Below are 23,433 nucleotides of genomic sequence, written 5' to 3'. Positions count from 1 at the left end.
AGTTTTAAAAAAACAGACATTTGTTTATGCGCTATATGGCTCAGCCTCTCACCTGGTGTGTGCTCTAAGAAGGGTAATCTTTCAGCCCCTGGTAGGAGCCAAAAGGAGTTCTAAGATATCCTGTCTGACGAGCACAAGGCTAGAGAGAGGCCTTCTCATGCAGAGATATCTAAATCAAAAAGAAGCCAAAAAAAAAAAAAAAAAAACCCACAAAACAAAATATAAAACGTGTTAAAAGATTCTCTAACTGGATCCCTCTGGAAGATGGAAGCAGAGTAGGGGGACCCTAGGCTTGTCTCTTCTCAGGAACACAACTAGATAACTATCAAGTCATTCTGAATACCCCAAATATCAACCTGAAGGTGACAGGACAAACTCCACAACTAATGGGGGAGAGGAGGCCACATCAAAGAAGGTAGGAAGTGGTTTAGGGGCGAAATGAATCGCAGTTGCTATAGAGGGGAGAAAGCCATGGTCATGGAAAAGGGAAAGAGACAGAGAGAGGAGCACATAGGCGAAGGCACAAAGAGAACGTTTCCCCAAAGCCACTGGTGGAGAAAAACAAAAGGGGCTGAATTTCATAAGTTCTTGCAACCATTGGGCTTAGAGCCTGGAGTGTTAAATAAAGGCCAGCGGAGTTGGCTGGGATACAGCCTTGAGGGCACTGCCCTGTTCCTGGAGAAAAGGCAGGCAAACAACCTAGGGGCGGATGGCATGGAAACAGTGATGTGAAGAATGCCTGGGCCACACAGTGGAGAGATAATTCACTCTCCACAGAGGGCACCCTTGAGAGGCAGAGTCCACAGAGACACCTCTCCGAGGACAGGGCAGATGGCTGGCACCATTTCCCTCCCCCATCCCTCAGCATAAACACAGAGCCACCTGTGGGAAGCAGCAAAGCTCCAACACTGGCTGCCTAACTTGCTTGCACCAAACTCCACACCCCTGCACTCTGACAGGACTGCCCTTCTCAGTCAAGCCTGCCTCAGTCCCAGTGTGGCAGACCCCTTCCCCAGAAGACCAGGACAAACCCTTGCCCACACCATGTCTCCAGACCAGAGAGTTCTGCAGGGCCTCAGTTCTGGTGGAAGTGGTGTCAGGTCTCATATCACAAGCAGACCAGAGCACTCCTAGTAAAAGTTACGCCAAAGACCAAACACTGCTCACAGCAGGTGAGATGAGCCTCTCCAGACAACTGGCTTGAAGGATAGAGCAGCCAAAGCACAACAGTAGAGTGCACACAGCACACACTAGAGACACTCCTAAAGCACCAGCCCTGGGCACTACATGACCTCTTCTTCATAAGGCCATTACTTTCAGGAACAAAAAACAAATGGGCTTCCTAACACAGAGAGGAAGGCAGAGACTTAGACAAAATGCCAAGATGAAGGAATTAATCCCAAATGAAAGAACAAGATAAGGCCATGGCCAGAGATCACAGCTAAACAGATATAAGTAACATGTCTGATGGAGAATTTAAACCACCAATCATAAGGATATTCACTGGCCTTGAGAAAAGAAGACATCAGTGAGACTCTTACCACAGAGATAAAGAGTTAAAAAAGAATCAATCAGAAATGAAGAATATAATAAATAAGATTAGAAACAGACCTGATGAAATGAAGAGCAGGCTAGGAGGATAAGAGGAATGAACTAGTGATACAGAAGACAAAACAGTAGAGAATAATTGAACTGAACAAATGAGAAAAAGAAGAATTATGGAACACAAGAACAGAATTAGGGAGCTCAGTGACTTCGTCAAACGTGGTAACATCTATTATAGGAGTCTCAGAAGAAGAAGAGAGAAAGGGGGGGCAGAAAATTTATGTGAGGAAATAATAGCTGAAAACATCTCTAATCTGGGAAAGGAAACAGGCATCCAGATCCAGGAGGCAGAGGGAACACCCATCAAAATCAACAAAAGCAGTCCATATTGTAATTCAATTTGCAAAATATAGTGATGAGAAAAAACATCTTAAAAACAACAATACAAAAGAAGTCATTAACTTACAGGGGAAGACAAATAATGCTAGCTGGAGATTTCTCAAGAGAAACTTGGCAAGCCAGAAGGGAGTGGCATGATATATTTCAAGGGCTGAATGGGAAAAATCTGCAGCCAAGAATACTTTATCCAGCCAGGCTGTCATTCAGAATAGAAGGAGAGATAAAGAGTTTCCCAGATAAACAAAAACTAAAGGAGTTCATGACTACTACACCACCCCTGCAGAAATATTAAAGGGGATTCTTTGAGCAGAAAGGAAGGACCAATAGTGGCAAAGACAAGAAAGGAACATAGAAAATTTCCAGAGGCAGCAACAAAACAAAAAATAAAATGGCAATAGATACGTATCTATCAACAATTACTCTGAATGTAAAAAAATAAAATAAAAAATAATTACTCTCAATTCAAGTAGACTAAATGCTCCAATCAAAAGACATAGGGTGTCAGAATGCATTAAAAAAAAAAAAAACAAGATCCATCTACATGCTGCCTGCAAGAGACTAATTTGAGACCTAAAGACACCTGCAGACTGAAAGTGAGGGGATGGAGAAACATTTATCATGCAAATGGATGTCAAAAGAAAGCCAGAGTGGCAATACTTATATCACAAAAAAAAAACAAAAACAAAAACAAAAAACATAGACTTTAAAACAAAGACTGTAACAAGAGATGAAGAAGGGTACTATATCATAATAAAGGGGACAATCCAGCAAGAAGATCTAACAATTGTAAATATTTATGCAGCCAACATGGAAGCACCCAAATATATAAAACAGTTAACAACAAACATTAAGGAACTAATTGATAATAATACAATAGTAAGGGACTTTAACATCCCACCTACACCAGCGGACAGATCATCTAAACAGAAAATCAACAAGGAAACAATGGCTTTGAATGACACGCTAAACCAAATGGATTTAACAAATACATTCAAAACATTCCATCTTAAAGCAGCAGAATACACATTCTTCACAAATGCACATGGAAAATTCTCCAGAATAGACCACATACTGGGTCACAAACCAGCCCTACAAAAAGTCTGAAATCATACCATGCATATTTTCAGATCACAACACTATGAAACTTGAAGTCAACCACAAGAAAATATTTGGAAAAAAATAAAAATTAAAAATAATTAAAAATAATAAAAAAACAAGAAAATATTTGGAAAGTTCTCAAATACATGGAGGTTGAGGAACATCCTACTAAAGAATGAACGGGTTAGCCAGGAATTTTAAAAAGAAACTAATAAATACATGGAAGCAAATGAAAATGAAAACACAACAGTCCAAAACCTTTGGACTGCAGCAAAGGCAGTCCTAAGAGGAAAATACATTGCAATTGAGGCCTATCTCAAGAAGCAAGGAAGGACCCAAATATACAACTTAACCATATACCTTAAGGAGCTAGAAAAGGAACAGAAAAAAAAAAAAAAAAGCCTAAAGCCAACAAAAGAAGAGAAATAATAAAGATTAAAGCAGAAATAAACAATACAGAAACAACAACAACAAAAAAATGGTAGAACAGGTCAATGAAACTAAGAGCTGGTTCTTTGAAAGAATTAACAAAATTGCTATATCCCTAGCCAGAATTATCAAAAAGAAAAGAGAAAGGACCCAAATAGGTAAAATCATGAATGAAAGAGGAGAGAGAACAACCAACACCACAGAAATATAATTATAAGAGAATACTATGAAAAATTATACGCCAACAAACTGGGCAATCTTGGAAAAATGGATACATTCCTAGAAACTCACAAACTACCAAAACTGAAACAGGAAGAAATAGAACAGACTGATAACCAGAAAAGAAACTGTATCGGTAATAAAAAATCTCCCAATAAACAAAAATCGAAGGCCAGTTGGCTTCACAGCTGAATTCTACCAAACATTTCAAGAAGAGTTAATACCTTTTCTTCTGAAACAATTTCAAAAACTTGTTCAATTTCAAACAGTTTCAAAAAAATTTGGAAACTTCCAAATTCATTCTATGAGGCCAGCATTACCCTGATGCCAAAACCAGACAAAGAGTCCGCTAAAAATGAGAAGTACAGGCCAATATCCCTGATGACCATGGATGCAAAACTGTCAATAAAATACTAGCCAACTGAATCCAACAATACATTAAAAGAATCATTCACCACAAGCAAGTGGGATTTATTCCTGGGTTGCAACCGTGGTTCAATATTTGCAAATCACACAACAGGATACACCACATAAATAAAAGAAAGACTAAGAACCAAATGATCTTCTCAATAGACGCAGAAAAAGCATTTGACAAAGTACAACATCCATTCATGGTAAGAAACCTCAACAAAGTATGACATTCCTCGACATAACCAAGGTGATACAACAAAAACCCACAGCTAATATCATCCTATGGTCAGGAACAAGACAGAGATGTCCACTCTCATCCGTTTTATTTAACACAGTACTAGAGGTCCTAGCCACAGTAATCAGACAGCAAAAAGAAATAAAAGGCGTCCAAATCGGCAAGGAAGAAGCAAAATTTTCACTCTTTGCAGATGACACGACCCTATATACATCAAAAACCCGAAAGGCTCCACCAAAAAATTGCTAGAACTGATACATGAATTCAGTAAAGTTACAGGATACAAGATCAATGTACCGAAATCTGTTGCATTTCTATACATCAATAATGAAGCAGCAGAAAGAGAAATTAAAGAATCAACCCCATTTAATTGCACCCCAAACCACACGATACCTAGAAATACACCTAACGAAAGAGGTGAAAGACCTGGATTCTGAAAACAAAACGCTGATGAAAGAAACCGAAGAGGGCACAAAGAAATGGAAAGACAGGCGCACTTGGGTGGCTTAGTCGGTTAAGCATCTGACTCTTGATTTCAGCTCAGGTCACCATCTCACAGTTCATGAGTTCGAGCCCCACGTCAGGCTCCATGCTGACAGTGTGGAGCCTGCTTGAGATCCTCTCTCTTCCTCTCTCTCTCTGCCATTCCCCAGCTCTCTCTCTCTTTCTCTCTCAAAATTAATGAATAAACTTAAAAAAGAAGAAATGGACAGATACTCCACGCTTGTGGGTTGGAAGAACAAATATTGTTAAAATGTCGATACTACCCAAAGCAATCTACACATTCAATGAACTCCTTATCAAAACACCAACAGCATTTTTCACAGAGCTGTAGCAAACAATCCTAAAATCTGTATGGAACCACAAAAGACCCGGAATAGCCAAAGCAACCTTGAAAAAGAACAGCAATGCTGGAGGCATCACAATTCAGGATTTTAAGTTATATTACAAAGATGTAGTCATCACAAGAGTGCAGTACCAGCACAAAATAGACACGGAGATCAACAGAATGGAATAAAAAACCCAGAAATGAACCCACAACTACATAGTCAATTAATCTTCAACAAAGCAGGGAAGAATCTGCAATGAGGAAAAAGTCTCTTCGACAAATGGTGTTGGGAAAATTGAACAGCGACATGTAAGAGAATGAAACTAGACCACTTTCTTACATCATACGCAAAAGTAAATTCAAAATAGATTAAAAACTTAAATGTGAGACATGAAACCACTAAAATCCTAGAGGAGAACACGGGCAGTAACCTCTTGGACGTGGACTGTAGCAACTTCTTACTAGACATGTCTCCTGAGGCAAGGGAAACAAAATCAAAAATAAACTATTGGGGGTGCCTGGGTGGCTCAGTCAGTTAAGTGTCCAACTCTTGACTTTGGTTCAGGTCCTGATCTCACAGTCGTGCGACTGAGCCCCGTGTCAGGATCTGTGCTCAGTGTAAAGCCTGCTTGAGATTCTGTCTCTCTCCCCCTCTCTCTCTGCCCCTACCCCACTCACCTGCACATGTGCCCTCACTCTCTCTCTTTCTGTCTCTCTCTCAAAATAAATAAATTAATTAATTAAATTAAAAATAATAAACTACTGGAACTACATCAAAACAAAAACTTCTACACAGTGGAGAAAATAATCAATAAAACTAAAAGGCACCCTATGGAATTACAGAGGACATCTGCAAAAGATATATCTGATAAGTGGTTAATATCCAAAATATAGGAAGAACTTATAAAACTCAACACCCCAAAAAACAATTAAAAAATGGACAGAAGAAATGAATAGACACTTTTCCAAAGAAGACACACATATGGCCAATAGACACAGGAAAAGATGCTCACCATCGCATATCATCAGGGAATACAAATCAAAACTATAATGAGATAGCACCTCCCACCTGTCAGAATGCTAAAATCAACAACACAACAAACAACACAAGGTGTTGGCAAGGATGTGGAGAAAGGGGAACCCGCTGCACTGTTGATGTTGATGAGAATACTCTGGAAAACAGTATGAAGGGTCTTCAAAAAGTTAAAAATAGAACTACCCTAGGATTCAGCAATGGCACTAGTAGGTATTTACCCAAAGAATACAAAAACACTAATTCAAAGGGATATTGTACCCCAATGTTTACAGCTGCATTATCTACAACAGCCAAACTTTGGAAACAGCCCAAGTGTCCACTGACTGATGACTCGCTGAAGATGTGATACATACATACAATGGAATATCACTCAGCCATAAACAAGAATGAAATCTTGCCGTCTGCAATGATGTGGATGGAGCTAGAGTATTACCCTAAGCAAAATAAGTCAGTCAGAGAAAGACAAATACCATATGATTTCACTCATATGTGGAATTTAAGAAACAAAACAAATGAGCAAAGGGGAGAAAAAAGAAAAGGAGAGGTAAATCAAGAAACAGACTCTTAACTATAGACAACACACTGAAGGTTACCAGAGGGGAGGTGGGTGGGGGGAATGGGTTAAATAGATGATGGGGATTTAGGAGTGCACTTAAGATAAGCACTGGGTAACGTATGAAGGGTTGAATCACTATATTGTACACCTGAAACTAATATAACACTGTATGTCAACTAACTGGAATTTAAATAAATGTTAAAAAAATATTCTCTAACTTGGGAGAACAGTGTTCCCAAGATGTAAGAAAAAATTGTACTTTTAAAAGATATTCACTATAAGAAACAGAAGAAATCTTGAGAAAGCATTTGCTTTGTGTTCTCAATAAAATGCAAGAAAACTTGAAGTTAGAAATGGAGGGTGAGGTTTATTAAAAGTTTACTTAGGGGGCGCCTGGGTGGCACAGTCGGTTAAGCGTCCGACTTCAGCCAGGTCACGATCTCACGGTCCGTGAGTTCGAGCCCCGCATCAGGCTCTGGGCTGATGGCTCGGAGCCTGGAGCCTGTTTCCGATTCTGTGTCTCCCTCTCTCTCTGCCCCTCCCCCGTTCATGCTCTGTCTCTCTCTCTGTCCCAAAAATAAATAAAAAAAAAAATTAAAAAAAAAAGTTTACTTAGATGCTTTCTAAGATGTAAGTAAATTGATGTGATAAGGTGCAGGCTGAGAGGAGAAAAAAATTGTAAAGAATAAAAATGTAATAGATTTACTGTTTTAGACAGGGCAAAACAGAGAACTGACACTACAGAGAAATAATTCAGTAATGTAGAGGACAGCTTTGAGCAGCCTTCCCAGAGGGCAGTGGGAAAACACACACACACACACACACACACACACAAACACACAGAGAAAACCACACTAAAAAAAAAATAATAATTGTTTACATGGAAAGGCAATGGTGGCGAAGAAGTATAGCAATGCAGGACAGAAAATGAAAAATCAATTCACAGAATACAGTCAGAATGTGTGGAACACATCAAATAATCCATGATAGGACACAAAAAAGAATAAATAGGCCAGTGGATTAAAAAAGTTTACCGACAAAATTAATTCCAAGAGGTCACCCAAAAGACATATCACTGGAAAATTAACAATTTTTAAGTAGAAAGAAAAATCCTCTCCAGATCCATAAAACAAATCATCAAACAGGTGACTTTTGAAAAAATAAAAGTTAAGGGGAGCCTGGGTGGCTCAGTAGGTTAAGCATCCGACTCTTGATTTCAGTTTGGGTCATGATCTCAAGGTTCGTGAGGCTGAGCCCTGCATGGGGCTCTGTGTTTGTGATATTCTCTCTCTCTCTCTCTCTCTCTCTCTCCCCCTCCTCTCTCAAAATAAATCAATAAATTTAAGAAAAGAAAAATGGAAAGTTAAGACTGCTCCTATTTGTTTTTCAGGGCCCTAAAAGGCAGACAATAGAAGAACAGAAATCTTAAAAAATTTGAAGACAGAAACCAAAAACAGTGGAGTCAGGATGCAATATTTCAGTACTTATATGTGAAAAATAACAATTGCACCCTGAGGCGCCTGGGTGGCTCAGTGAGTTAAGCATACAACTTTGGCTCAGGTCACTATCTCACGGTTCGTCGGTTTGAGCTCACAGCTCAGAGCCTGAAGCCTGCTTCAGATTCTGTGTCTCCCTCTCTCTCTGCCCCTCCCCTGCTCACACTCTGTCTCCCTCTGTCTCTCTCTCTCAAAATAAATAAACATTAAAAAAATTTTAAAGAAAGAATCTATACTCAGTATTTCTAGATTTGTAAGCAAGAGTTTAATTCAAATTTAAGAAAAAGAATTCTCAAAGGAGAAAGCACACGATAGAATAATAGCTTAATAGAAGCTCACCCCGGGGTGCCTGGGTAGCTCAGTCGGTTGAGCGTCTGACTTCGGCTCAGGTCATGATCTCCTGGTAGAAGAGTTTGAGCCCCACATCGGGCTCTGTGCTGATGGCTCGGAGCCTGGAGCCTGATTCTGTGTCTCCCTCTCTCTCTGCCCCTCCCCCACTCATGCTCTGTCTCTCTCTGTCTCAAAAATAAATAAACGTTAGGGGCGCCTGGGTGGCGCAGTCGGTTGAGCGTCCGACTTCAGCCAGGTCACGATCTCACGGTCCGTGAGTTCGAGCCCCGCGTCGGGCTCTGGGCTGATGGCTCAGAGCCTGGAGCCTGTTTCCGATTCTGTGTCTCCCTCTTTCTCTGTCCCTCCCCCGTTCATGCTCTGTCTCTCTCTGTCCCAAAAATAAATAAACGTTGAAAAAAAAAAAAAATTTTTTGAAAAAAAAATAAACGTTAAAAAAAATAAAATAAAAGCTCACCCCTTTCGCCACACACCAAAAGAAGTTGTACAGCGAGTAAAGGTTTAAATATGTAAGAGTGCATTTAAAATGTACACTTAGCATAACCAATACATCAATAAATGATCAGTAAGTTTATCAATTCAGAAGCAGAATTGAGAAAGAAAAGTAGATATAAATGACAGGAATACAGAAAGGTTGAAAACTTGTACAGATTACATAACCACAGACGTAATTAAATGTTAACTAAATTAGAAAATCAATTTAAATGCACAGTAAATAACTTTTCTATTTTTGGTCTTCCTAAACCTCTTATAAATCACTAAGAAAACAGCATCTTGATATGAATATCAAGAGTATGAAAAGCCAACTTAGAAAAAAATAAAATAAAAAACATCTTAAAAGTTAAACACACTGGTAAACAAATAAATACAAATTGAGACATAAATAAAATGATTATCTCTTGGGAATGAAACTGGAAAGATGAAGAGAGTCGAATACACAGAACAGTCAAGAGTTGTAGGGGCGCCTGGGTGGCTCAGTCGGTTAAGCGTCCGACTTCAGCTCAGGTCATGATCTCGCGGCTCGTGAGTTCGAGCCCCGCGTCGGGCTCTGGGCTGATGGCTCAGAGCCTGGAACCTGCTTCCGATTCTGTGTCTCCCTCTCTCTCTGCCCCTCCCCTGTTCGTGCTCTGTCTCTCTCTGTCCCAAAAATAAATAAACGTTAAAAAAAAAAAATTTAAGAGTTGGAGTCAGTGGTCACTCTCACACATTGCTAACGTGAATGAAAGTTGGAATCAACTATTATTGCTGGACGAGTCACAGCGACGTTTTGAAATGTCACATATCCTTTGATCAAGCCCCTCCACTTCTATTAATTTATCTGAATAATCAAGAGTATGTGCAAGGATACAAAGCGGTTCATATTAGAGTATAAATAGAAATCGAAAAGAATAAATACCCCAATTGTGCAAAAGGAAAGAATACGTAAATTCCGGTCCAGGCACACATTCAAACACTATGTTCTAAAGATGATGTTGCAGAAGACCAGTGACATGAAGAAGAGTTGAGATGTTGTTAAAAAGCATTACTAACCCATACCAAAATATGCACAGCAAAATTACCAGGTATCTGTATGCCAAGTTATCAAAAATATGAAGAGCACCCATCTTTTGGACGCTGAAATGACAGGCAGTTTTTATTTTTCCCTCTGTGTTCATCTAAAAAACATGAAGTAAGGGGTACCAGGGTGACTCAGCCGGTTGTGTCCGACTTCCGCTCAGGTCACGATCCCAAGATTAGTGAGTTTGAGTCCCGCATCAGACTCTGTGCTGAAAGGGAGGAGCCTGGAGCCTGCTTCAGATTCTGTGTCTCCCTCTCTCTGCCCCTCTCCCGTTCGCAATCTGTCTCTCTCTCTTAAAAACAAGTAAACTTTAAAAAAGCTTTTAATAAAAAAAAAAAAACGTGAAATAAAATCTCTGCATGACGTTCCCTACAGTAATGACTTGGGATATAAGACAACTGATACTTGATGTCTGCCCTCCCTGGAAGCCGGGGTCTCAAACAGGGACGAGTCAAAGTTCTACCGCAGGGAGAAAGGGTCACAGGGAGTGTGCGAAGACAGCCCATTAATGGAAACAAGCAGGTGAAGCTCTATGGGAGAGCAGAAAAGTAGAAGGAGGGTCCCCACATCTCCGGAAAACTCACAGTCCTATCATCCCAGATGGCGCACTGACGTGGGCAACAACAAGCAGGACTTTCAAAGCACAGCTGCTGCTACCCAGGAAAGCCCAGCCAGCCACAGCTCCTGAATCCCCACTACGGATGCTGAAGCCAGAATGGACGCTGCACTAACAGGTGCCAAGCCACAACGGGCACCTGGATCGTTCCACGGAGGGACCCTGGAATTCCAGGCCGGCTAGTTAGAGAGCCTTGCTCTGGCCACGTGATTAACATCGCCATAGTCCAATCTCTCCTAATTTGAGAACTTCATGGCATTATAGCAGATTTTCCTGGACTTCTTTTATAATCAAAAAATGAAATTAACATGAAGAAAAAAGTATTCAAAAAGAAAAGAATATTCAATTAGTATTTTTTTTTTAATTCCAACGACTTGTAAATTTAAAAGTACTCTTGGGGCGCCTGGGTGGCTCAGTCGGTTAAGCGTCCAACTTCGGCTCAGGTCATGATCTCATGGTTGGTGAGTTGGGAGCCCCACGATGTGGGCTCTCTGCTGTCCCCTCTGAGCCCCTCTGTCTCTGTCCCTCCCCCACTCTCTCTTTCTCAAAAATAAATAAACATTAAAAATTTTTTTTAAAAAGCACTCTCCTCAATAACTATGGAGATAAAAATTATTTAAAATTTTAATGTAATTATAAACAATTTAGAATATATTTTTAAAAATCTGAACACTATGTATCCAAACTTAAGGAACAGATCCAAAGCTGTATTCAAAGGAAAAATCACAGTAGTAAATTTTAGTAGAAAATATTTAGTAATAAATATTTCTGTTACAAAGAAAAATGGGGGGAAAAAAGCATTCACTTCAAGGCATTAAGTTGGAAAAAAAAGGTATGACTTAAAAAAAAAAAGGTAACACAAAGGAAATACAACATGGAAAAAATATCAGAATTGACAAATAAATTCAAGAGCTGGTTGTATGAACCAACCCATGACAGACTTTGGCAAAGCTTATTAGAAAGAGAAAGCATCCATTGTAATGGGGTTATATTTTGAGAATTATTATTAAATTTTTCTCTTTTGTCTTTCTGACTTTGACATGACTTTTCCCAAAGTCATTTTAAAGCATCCTTTGGGGGAATCTGGAGCGAGAAAGACTTGTTACTGAAAAAATGCAAAGAGAAAGCATAAGGTGATATTCAGCTTTAGCTAAGCAAAACAAGATATGCTACTGCCCCAAGAAAAGATTTTCCAAATTCCTCTCATTCTGCCTCTTTAGCAATTAGCCATCTTACTTGGAAGACACAGCTCCTGGAGCTTTCTCAACCTTTTTACTCCTGGTCCCCACAAATCACCATTAAGGCTTAGGTTTGAATCAGGCCTGGAAGTCTGAGTCAGGACAAAAGAAAATAGGAAGGACAGGGGTAACCTTCACATTTCTAACTGGGAGCAAGGGTGGAAAGAAGACAGAAAAAGGAAGAGGAGAGCTCTGGCTTGGGGACAGAAAGGTAAGGGTAACCACAAAGGGTAGAGGGGGTTTGGCCTCCTCCCCCAACTGGGACTCTGCAAAGAGATCACCTCTTGGGCCACCTCCCATCCTGAAATTAACTTAGAGTAGGGCATGGGGCAAGTAGAGGGAGGCCCTGATAGTTAATTTCCTGAACCAGCTTTGGTTCTTCTATGTTTAGATGGGTTCCAGAAATAGCCAAGACTGGCTGTGAAGCGAGCTGGCCGGAGCTAGTTGAGAGAGCATCAGAGCAAATGTCGCAGAGTGACAATGCAAGATAGGACTAAAAGAGAATCTTCACCAGATCCCTGAGAGGGAGCATCAGAAGCTCACTCAGGTGAGGTTGATACAGCGGGGTCCCAGTAGGGTAGAACACCTGAGGAAGAAGAACGAACCACAAGCTGCAGCTTTCCCAACTGGCTGTGAGCTAATAAATGTAAAGTGCTTATATCAGTATCTGGTCCATTAAAACATTCAGTAAGTGTTGGCCATCCTTAACTGCTATTAGCATTACTATTATATGATAACTTTCACCTATTACCTGCAGTGCGGGGCTCATGAAGGAAACAGCAAGCAGATCAGCTACAGAAAAAATAAGAAATTAGAATTTCCTACATAATCTAGTAGCATAAATTAAAAATCGTACCCCTGCTACATAAATAATAAAGATCATAAGTGATAAAAGGGAGATAAACCAGACAGGGTTTTAAAAAACATAACAGAATGGTCTAAAGAATCTTTGAACCAGATTCAGAGAAAACATATGAATTACCTCTATTAGCTCAAGAAGTATGCAAAGTAGAAAAGAAGTATGCCAAAAGAAGCTGAAAAATTCATCAAAGAATTACCTCAAAAAAGGCCTAGGACCAGATAATTCAATTAGTGCATTCTTTCTAATTTCTCCAAGGGGAAACGCGAAAATGGGTAACAGCACTAAGGCCTGGAAAGAGATGGAATGTTCCCCAAATCACTGGAAAGCTATGCTATCTAGAGTATATAACCCTGCAAAACATAAAACTAGAGGCCACAGTTTTTCTCAAAAGCCTTGTGACTCCAGGATTTCTTTGTGCCTCTAACATGCTGTAAAATTCCAGCACAGGAATTTTGTGAGAGGTTGTTTCTGCACTTCAAGATTTCTTCCAGGCTCCCCCTCCCCCCCCCCCCAACACTTCTCGGGACCGAGCAGGAGCCACACAGGAGTCTGGGGTCATGCAATCCGAAGATTCAGATGGTCCAAGAGCCAAGAATATACAGAAGGAAACACAGAGGGAAAGGGAGTCACAAGAGATAAGCAGAGGAAAAGAGACAGGACACAAAATTGAAGTAATAATAGCAATGCTGAGGCCCAAAGCAGTACATTCTTCGGGTGAAAATGTAAATTGAATCAACTCTTCGAGGATGTAATTGGCCATGTGTATTTGGAACCTACAATGTACATACCCTAACCTAATAATACCACTTCTCTCACTGGATACTGGAGAATTTAAGATGAAGATAAAGATTTATATACACAGATACACTTAATAGAATTATTAACAGCAAATAAAAACAGAACAGGAAACAATCTAAATATCTGGAAGCACAGTTAAACAGATGATGGCACATTCATATGATAAATTATGCAACAATCAGAAGCAATGTTGCCGTGGGGGTGGGGGGCGGTTAATGAAATGTACTGCATGTGTCCAGGTTTTTAGGAAAAAAGGCAGAACACAAACAATAAAGTATAATCTTCAGTGTATTTTTTAAATATACCTACAGAGGAAAAACTCCTGGAAGAATACAGACCAAAGCCTTAATATGATCTCTGGGTGGCAGAGCTCTCGGTGAATATTTTTTAATACATTTCTCATTTTATCGAACTTTCTGCAACAAGCATGAATTACTTTTATAATCAGAAAAAAAAAGATTTAAACCAAAAAATGATTGCACACGGATAAATAGTCCTCGAAGTGAAAAAGAACAATTTTAAGTCTCCATTCACTAAGGAGACAAAACATTCTCAACGCTGTGCACAGAATTCCCCAAACGTGAATCTTACCCGGGTGCACTGGATAGCATAAAGACAAAAAGCACACCGACCATCCCTCTATAGACAGGCTGAGCTGCCTCTCTTGGGGGTTTTCAACACACGGTTATGCAGAAGGGGCCCGGGCACCCATTTTTTAAAATGCAGCTGTTTGAGCATCTCCCTTGGTTCCAAGAACCTCTACACGGAGGAACAGTCTTTACAGAGGAGGCTGAGGGAGTGTGAGGGGCCACACACACACACACACACACACACACACGACCAAACCCACTCAGTCTTGCGGTCCCAGCCAGACACCTCCAAGCGAGTCCTGCGGGTGCAGCCGTGCCCCACCCGCGCCCCGCAGCCGCCGAGCCCCCGCCCGCCCGCCCGCCCGGCGCCGCGGGTACCTGTTCGTGGGGCGCGGCAGCTGGGTGGCCGGGCTCCGGAGCGACCTCAGCGCGGCGGGGGTGCCGCGGGTGGCGTCCCTGCTCTCCTCCACCGAGAGCCTGCACAGCCGGGAAGAAAACTAAGTTGTTACACCTCGCTGGCAGCCTCGGCAGCGGCCGCGCGCTCGCACCTGGCCGGGGCGTCCCCGCGCGCCCCGGCTCCCCCAGCGGCTCCCAAGCCCCGGAGTTTGAAGCCGCGTAGGGCGTGCAGGGAGGGAAAGCACGGACCAGAACGGCGAGCCCGGGACACTGCCGGGGACCCGACGGCAGGTCCCGCTCCGCGGCGACGCCCGCCGGAGCCCTCGCAACCCTCTCCGCCACGGCGGGTGCCCGCCCGGTCCGAGCGTCGCCCCTCGGTCACCCCCACCCGGCCAGCCCTGCCTCCTGGACGCCCCGCTTCCCGGCCCACCCTCGTGCGGCCGCCGCCCGTCGGCTGCCCTCCGCGGCGGCCGAGAGTCCGCGCCCCGAGTGGGGCGGCTCGGCGGCGGGGGTCCCCGGGGCGGGGGGAGGGGGGCTGGGCGCGCGCGCGCAAGGCGGGGGTCGGCCCGGGGCGCGGCGGCTGGGGGTACCTGGAGCGGGCGGGCGCGTCGGTGGAGCACCAGAGCAGGCGCAGCAGCAGCGACAGCAGCAGGCCGGCGAGCAGGGCGAGCAGCGCGCCCCCCGGCCGCATCCTGATCCCCGCGCACGGCCGCCGCCGCGGCTGCCCCGGCGAAGCGCAGCCCGGCCGGCCCGACTCGCCGCTCCCGCCGCCGCCGCCGCCGCCGCCGCAGCCGCGCACACCTCCAGTGTTCAAAGGCGGCGGGGAGGGGCGACGACGGCGCGCGGCGCGGGCCCGCACTCCCCGGCGCCCCGGCCCAACCCGCACGCCGTGCGGGGGCAAAGGGAGAGGGCGCGTGTGCCGGCTCTCGCCTTCTGGCGCCCAGCCCCGGACCGCGGAGCTCGGCGTTCGGGTGGCGGTGGCGACTCGCCGCGCTCGCCTCCTCTCCTGCCGGAGGCGCTCCGAGCTGCTGCGGGCTCTGGTCGCCGCCGCCGCCGCCGCCGCCGCCGCTGCCGCTGCCGCCGCCGCCGCCGCCGCGCGGGGTCACCTGAAGGTTGGGACTCGCGAGCTGGACTCGGTGCTGATTGGGCTCCAACTTTTGTGCGCCCTCGCCTTCTCCCGGGTGCCCGCGGGCTCTTCTCCGGAGCCCACGCAGCTCGCTCAAGCACACCACAACTCGTTCTGCGTCCCTGCGGGGCACAGCGAGGACTTGGAGGGGGTGGAAGAGGAGAGAAGAAAGGGCCCACTTCAAAACTTTCAAAACTGTGTAGTCGTTCAGCTGGACCGCCCCACGCAAAGGTCGCTAGGGACTTGGTTTTGTTGGGTAGATCCTGGTACCCGAGGGAAGGGGTACCCTCCCCTTGCTGCGACGCAGATTCAGAGGCACAGAGAATGGATTTCCAGGGGCCGTGCAATCCTTAGGAGTTGGCAAACTACCACCCGAAGGCGGAATTGGGCCGCAGCCTGTTTTTGTAAATAGTTTTCTTTGGAACACCTACGTGCCCGTTCCTTTGTTTTATCCATGGCTGCATATGGCCGTGTTACCTGTGGCTGCTTTTGCGTCGCGAGGGCAAAGTTGAGTAGTGGCGACAAAGATCCTTTGGCCCACAAAGCCTAAAGTATTTATTTTCTGCCTCTTTTCAGAAAAAATGATAATAATAATAGCAGACCCCTGATCTAAATCCTATTGGTCTAGATCATATTGGTTAGATCTCATTTCTTAGTATTTCATTGTAGGAAAATGATTCTGTGACAGTGTGATAGAGCCTGGCTCTCCTGTTCAGTGTCTCTGGCCCAACTACCCCCAGCTGCGCAAACTCAGTTTTGCTCCTGACTCAACCCTTGAGGAACTTCAGTAAATTACAAACCCCATAATTGTTATGTGGGGACTCATTAGACCGGTCTCTCTAGTTCTGTACAGATTTGAGATTTTTCCAAAAGCGACCCCTGGACTCTACCGTATTGCAAATACCTCGATAAGTTATTTGGCAAAGGCTTTTAAACTTTTGAAAAGGCTTTCATGAGTTAGCTTTCCCGAGTGACAGAAATATTTGTATTTCAGTTGGAGTCTCCTAGAGGCATCAGGCCTTAACGTGGAAGACCCACGTGAGACCCTTTGGGGGAGCACGTTGGCCAGACAGCTCGACGAAGCTGTTGCCAGGGATTTTGTTACTGAAAAAAAAAAATAACATATATCAAGAAAAGACATAGGGGCTGCCTAGTTGCATTCTGCTAATCCTGCATTTACTCTCATTAAAAATATTTAGTTGAAAACAAACCAGAGCTTTGCGCATAGCAGTCGATCAATAAATGTTTGGTCCATGAATAAAACGCCTAGGAACTTACACTTTTCTTAAAGAGAAAAAGGAGAAAACACTGAAAATAGGTGTGACCGGAAATCTGTTTCCTTCCATAGCTCACTGTCACTGTTAAAATACGTACCAATCAGTAAAGAAAAATGTGCGCCTTTTTACGTAAGACTGACGTTTTTAGGAATATGGCTGTTAATCTGAGTATGGTAATGATACATTAATACTGTGTTCAGGTGGTGCTAAAACAATAAAGAAATCCATTACTACGTGTTTGAAAGTTGAAGCATTCTGTTAGATAAGCAGGAGACAGCACAATTATCCTGAAAATGAAAAGTTGTCTGGATTTGGAAGATAGTCTGAATTTTATTTCTCTTAGAGCAGAATTGTGCAGACAACTCATACTGGAGATGGTTTGCAGAAAAAGAAAAGGGCATTATTGTATCAGCCAGGAAGCTGCAATTTCACCTAATTTACTAAAGTTTAATATTTCAGCACAGCTGGGCTCAAGGCAACAGCAGAAGAGGCAGCCTGCACTGGGCTCCCTTAACACCCTTGCTGTAAATGAAGTTACTTTTTATCAAGCCAATGGCTATCAGCAGGGGACTCACAAAAGCCCATTTTAATTGGAAAACTGAGTGTAAATTTGCAATGGGAATTCTGAACCCAGTGTTAAAATTTGACAGTAGGGAACTTTACCACAAGCTTTGTAAATGAAGACTTGGGTTGGTAAAATATGAATTATCCTGCTTATCCTTGAGAGATAAAAAAAAAAAAAACTGACAAAAACATGAGTCCTTAAATATTATCAGCCATAGAACCCAAACTGGAAAATGGTGTCTTTGGTAATTTAAGATTAGGAGGTTTGACCAGCAACCTCAAAGATCTGTGCCATGTGATACTTTGAGTAATCTGCTGAGGCCCAAAATCTAAACAGAAACTCAGGCTGTTGTGCAGAAGTCCAAGCAGGGGTGTGACCTACCTCACTCACCCAGTCTGCCCAGCATTTGACCCTCACTGGCCTTTGTTATTCTTCATTTATCACCATGAATGCCCTTACTTTCCTAAAATAACTTTTAAAACCTGGTTGGGAAGTAAGGCTGTATAAAAAATGTCCAAGTAATTGAAAACCTTTCCTGGACGTTGGGGTTTCTCATCTTGGGGGTAAGGTTTTAAAGATTTCCATGTGCACGGATTTGGGGACGCATGAAGAAGAATCCCAAATATCAAATGGCTACTGTAGCCACTGCTACACATGAGTGGAAACTCTCAATATAGAGAAACACAGAAAATTGATGCACCCAAGATTCTTTTCCTTCATTTGGGTGACATTTTTAACTCCCTGATAGAAAGGGTGGTTTCTAATGTCTTCAAGCAGCTTGATTGGTTTTAGTAATATTAGAGATTTGTGAAGGCTACTATAGCATGTTCATAAATATTAAACTATTCCTTAGAGGAGGAAATTCATAAGGATAGTATAACCAAGGCTACATATTTTCAATAAGTCATAAGATATAAATAAAAGTAGAAATCACTTCAAGAAATCAGCAACCTTGTATGAGAGGGAGCTGTGTGTCCAAGTATGTTTTATTACAGATTTTTCCCACTGCTAATTGAATATAAAACATTGATGCAATTCTGTGCATAAAGTAGTTTTAACTTTAAAGATAGAACACCTATCGTCTAAAGATGATATACAAATTTCATATAGGGTCTTACATATATAAGACATCCAATTTGCAGTGTAGCTAAAATTACAGAATAAGAAAATAAGAGCTATTATTCACAGTGTGAAACACATTTTTAATGTATAAAACATTCAGACTTCTAAAATTCCTCTCCCTGAAATCCACCTAAAAGATCATCAAGGACCGAAAAGAGAAATGGAAACTATTTATCCTGAAGCTATAATACAATGGCCATAATCCCATTCCACAAACACCTGAGAATATCTGTGAAGGGTGAACCAAATGGCCAAGAATACCATGTTCAAGACTCATCTACCCTCTTTATGAACTTAAATTTGTGGTGGGTGGAGGGAATGGAAAAGTTTTTGAAGGCCTTACTAACACACAATTTGGAAGAGCTAAGTCTGGGAGTAGGTCACAACAAAAATGAGTAGCAATTAGTGTAAATGGCCAGAGTTAGGGAGTTAAAAGAGAGATGGTGACCTATATTTCTGTTTCCAGTGAATACAGCTTTCTAGGCAGAGGAATGATGATCTAGAGATAATGCTTATCTTGAAGAGAGATAGTGCAAAAAAAAAAAAAAAATTATAGCTACTGATTAACTTACCAAAGAAAAATGAGTACTTTTCTATGTATTCAATAAACAAAAGGTCCTCAAGCCATTGGTTTTTATACTGAATTGGCTTCTCCCAGAGTATCCTTTCTGATTCCAGAGTTTGCAAGACCAGGCAGAACCTCAGCTATTTCAAAAGTCTGGAGGATGGGAGTTGGAGGTACAGAGATAATATACCTAAAACTGCCATATTCTCTCCTCAACTTCTCTCCCCCACTGCTTCATTGTGTACCACCTAAACTGTAAGCAGAAAAATAACTAAATAATATCCAGTAGGAAGCCCTTCACGCAAAACTAAGTTTCAAAAAGTGGGCAAATGAAAAGGAAGCACTGTGGAACAAGACTTATTCCAGGAAACAGCAGAAAAGGTAAGCAACCATCACTTCGTACTAACCAGGAAATGACATATAAACATGATGACAGAAAAACCCAAAGAAGAAATAAGAACTGGAAAAAGACATGGCAAAGCAACAGTATAAGAAGTGAGCTGACAACAAGAGAAAAAACAAACAAACGAAAGCCATTGCAGAGCTTACATCTTAGAAGCCTGAGCAGAATTTGGATGGCAAAAATCTGAACCAGTGTTAAGGAGATTAGGTTGATGAAAATTACAGAAAACATAAAGGAAAGGGACAAGGAAAATACAATGATTAGAAAAACAATTGTATGTATCAAAGACAGGTATTACATATATACAGTGTAAGCATTAGGGTTCATTTTTAAAAGCAAAAGAATGAAATATTAAAAATGATTAAGGATATAATGGAAGAAAATTTTACTGAAATAAAATAACATAAATCTGCAGATGTTTTGTGTTCTCATTGTCTGAACTCATGTGAAATCATGATGTTCTAGAGAAATTTACAGAAAACAACTTCATGATTCATTCTCCTGCAGAGATTATCCAAAAACAAAGAAACCTAAGAGCCTAAAGACAGAAGAAACAGGTAGAAATTAATCCTACTTCTGACTTTGACTCAGCACCATTAGACTCAGAGAGAACAAAACTATATTTCTAGGGTTTTTGAGTGGAAAAGATGTGACCTCAAAATTCTATACCCAGCTAAGATAGCTTTTATAAAAAAAGCAAATATTTTTACATATGATGTTTTCAAAAAACAAAAAACAAAAACAGGGGCATTTAGATGTCCCAGTCAATTAGGAGGTTAAGTAGTTAAGCATCAAACTGGATTTCAGCTGAGGTCAGGATCTCACAGTTCGTGAGTCCGAGCCCCCAGTGTTGGGCTCAGTGCCAGCAGTGCAGGGTCTGCTTAGGATTCTCTCTCCCTCTCTGTCTCTGCCCCTCCCTAACTCATGCTGTCTCTCAAAATAAATAAACTATAAAAACTAAAATTAAAATAAAATAAAATAACAGAATATATGTTCCTTATGTATATATCCTGGAAAAAAATCGATTGGAGCCATAATCCAACCATAAAACACAAATCAAAATAAAGAATTCACAATGAAGAAGTATGGATCATAAGGAATTCAGAGGAGCAATAGATTATTTTGAAAATAGAATTGAGTCTAAATAATAGACTCACAATGTGTTACCTTTTCTTTAAAAATCACTACATAAATATAAAATTAGAAGTTGACACAGTAAATCTGGGAAGGAAAATCTCTAGTTCACAGTAAATAGTGGGAAATATGAAATAATAATAATGAAGGATGGAGTACAAGTACATTACTTTCCTTATCTTTCAGGGTGAATATATAGAATCAAATCATCACAAGGCAGCTATGTTTTAAAAAGTAATAATTGTCTTATTACCAAAAAAGGATAAAAAATATATAAATATTTTCCAACGAAGGAGAGAGAAAGAAAGAAAACTCAGATTTTTTTAGCTAAGGATAGAAATACCTGTTGGCACAATACATGGATCTATTACAAACACCTAGAAATGTTTTATAAAATATAACCAAAAAAGAAAATGCATAGCTGAGCTCTCAATAAAGAGAGGAAAAGTCCCAGGTACCAGAAATGAGGAAAGAACTGAAAAAAAAAGAAAGAGCAGCGAGTGTGCGATGTGACCCCGAACTCACCTGGAGTATGCAATTGTCCTGGCACCCTGGAGGTTTGCTTTTAACATCTTTTCGGCAGGTGAAAGGGGAGTACTGGCTAGTCCAGGGAGAAAGAGTTAGAACTAAAATTTCTGTGCAAACCTTTGTTTCGTGTTAAAAACAAAATATGTGAACTAGAGAAACAGAGATCCACACACCTCACAATGACAACTGTTTGTCTCCATCGGAGCTCTGGGTGAAAGCATTTTGTTTTATTCTAAAACTTTGGCTTCATTTGAGTTTGTGGCCCAATTTTATCCCACCCAAGTTTTTTCTGAAGTTGACATAAAGATTGGTCCCTGGCTAATGAAGTTCTAAGGTGTATAGCAGGAAATTGCTCATTATTCTGGTTCCATAAAAAAAAATCTCAAAGAAAAGGAAATCTCACTAAAAATGAGCTCAAAAGACAAAAATATTTTCTAATATTACTATTACAAAATACTTAAGGAATTCACCCATAAGTATGTCCCAACAGTTATCACTAATGGGAGGATCATGAAACCAGTAATCAGAAAAACAACATAAAGCAATGAAGTTTAAAATCATTAAGGACATGGAAGGGTGAATCGACACAGTGGGGAAAGAATGATAATAAAAGAAGAGTTCCTAAAGAACCAACAGAGCTGTGAGAAACAAATATATAGTCATTGATATCAAAATAATCAATGATGGGTCAAGTGGTAAGATAACACCTGGCTGAAGAGAGAATCAATGACCCAGAAAACCAATCTGAGACAAATATCCATTGAAAGATAAAGAGATAGAAAATATGAAAGCATGGCTAAAGACCTGTAGAAAAGAGGAAAATCCATCCTGTTATCTACTGCTGCACCCCAACACCCACTGGTTTAAAACAATAACATTTTATTATACCTAAAGATTTTGTAGGTTAGGAATTGAGACAGTACCTAGCTGGGTGATACTGATATATCACATATTATCAAATGTGATTTGGAAGGTTCAGTATGGTTTCACTCATGCCTTGCTCTTTGATGAGATTGTTGAAAGGATAAATTAAGCTGAGATTATCAACCTGAGTGCCCACACATGAACTCTCCATGGTAGTGATTTCAAGGTGCTCAGACTTCTTACATTAAAGCTCAGCATTCCCAGTGACACTGTTCTGACAGACCTGGATAGAAGCTGCATGTTTTTTAGAAGCTAGTGACAGAAATTCCAGGACATTGCTTCTGCTCTATTCTATTGATCAAACAAGTCCCTAAGTCTAGCATATATTTAAGGGGAGAGGAATCAGACTCCTTCTCTAAGAGAAACAATAAATAATGTGTGGCTATCTTAACCTACCACAATCCAACATTTGTGTAACAGGAATTCCAGAAGAAGAGAATAGAAAGAATGGGGAAGAGGTAATATTTGAAAAGTGAATGTCTATAAACTTTTCAGAATTAATGAATGATTTGAAACCTTATTTAAAAGTGACAACAAGGGGCGCCTGGGTGGCTTGGTCGGTTAAGCGTCCGACTTCAGCTCAGGTCATGATCTCACGGTCTGTGAGTTCGAGCCCCGCATCGGGCTCTGTGCTGACAGCTCAGAGCCTGGAGCCTGTTTCAGATTCTGTGTTTCCCTCTCTCTCTGCTCCTCCCCCGTTCATGCTCTGTCTCTCTCTGTCTCAAAAATAAAATAAAACGTTAAAAAAAAATTTTTAAAAAAAAAATAAATAAATAAATAAATAAATAAATAAATAAATAAATAAATAAAAGTGACAACAAGTCCTGACCAGGATGAATAAAAATATATCCAACTCTGGGAGCACCTGGATGGCTCAGTCGGTTAAGCGTCCAACTTCTGCTCAGGTCGTGATCTCACAGTTGGTAGGTTTGAGCCTGGCGTCGGGCTCTATGCCGACAGCTCAGAGCCTGGAGCCTGTCTCAGATTCTGTGTCTCCCTCTCTCTCTGCCCCTCTCCTGCTCATGCTCTGTGTCTGTCTCTCAAAAATAAATAAAAATGTTTTAAAAAATTTAAAAAAATACATCCAACTCTAGATACACTGTAATAAAACTATGCAACTCCAAAGCAAA

General features: G+C 41.5%; 1 protein-coding gene across 1 annotated transcript in view; it reads right to left on the bottom strand.

Annotated features, from left to right (window-relative positions):
• ST8SIA6 (ST8 alpha-N-acetyl-neuraminide alpha-2,8-sialyltransferase 6) overlaps positions 1-15,385 on the bottom strand; it is a 149,753-nt gene extending 134,368 nt beyond the window's left edge. The window contains exons 1-2 of the mRNA XM_053895106.1: positions 15,250-15,385; positions 14,642-14,740 (exon numbers count right to left, since the gene is read on the bottom strand). Of these exons, the coding sequence (XP_053751081.1) occupies positions 14,642-14,740; positions 15,250-15,350 (200 nt within the window). The 5' untranslated portion in view covers positions 15,351-15,385. The remainder of the gene's footprint in view (positions 1-14,641; positions 14,741-15,249) is intronic.
• Between the last annotated feature and the right edge of the window lie 8,048 nt (positions 15,386-23,433).

Source organism: Panthera pardus, unplaced genomic scaffold (assembly GCF_024362965.1).
Source record: "Panthera pardus isolate Hobbes unplaced genomic scaffold, ASM2436296v1 HiC_scaffold_6, whole genome shotgun sequence".
NCBI lineage: Eukaryota > Metazoa > Chordata > Mammalia > Carnivora > Felidae > Panthera > Panthera pardus.
The sequence above is the reverse complement of the archived record's forward strand: the minus strand, read 5'-3'. Positions and strand labels throughout refer to the sequence as shown.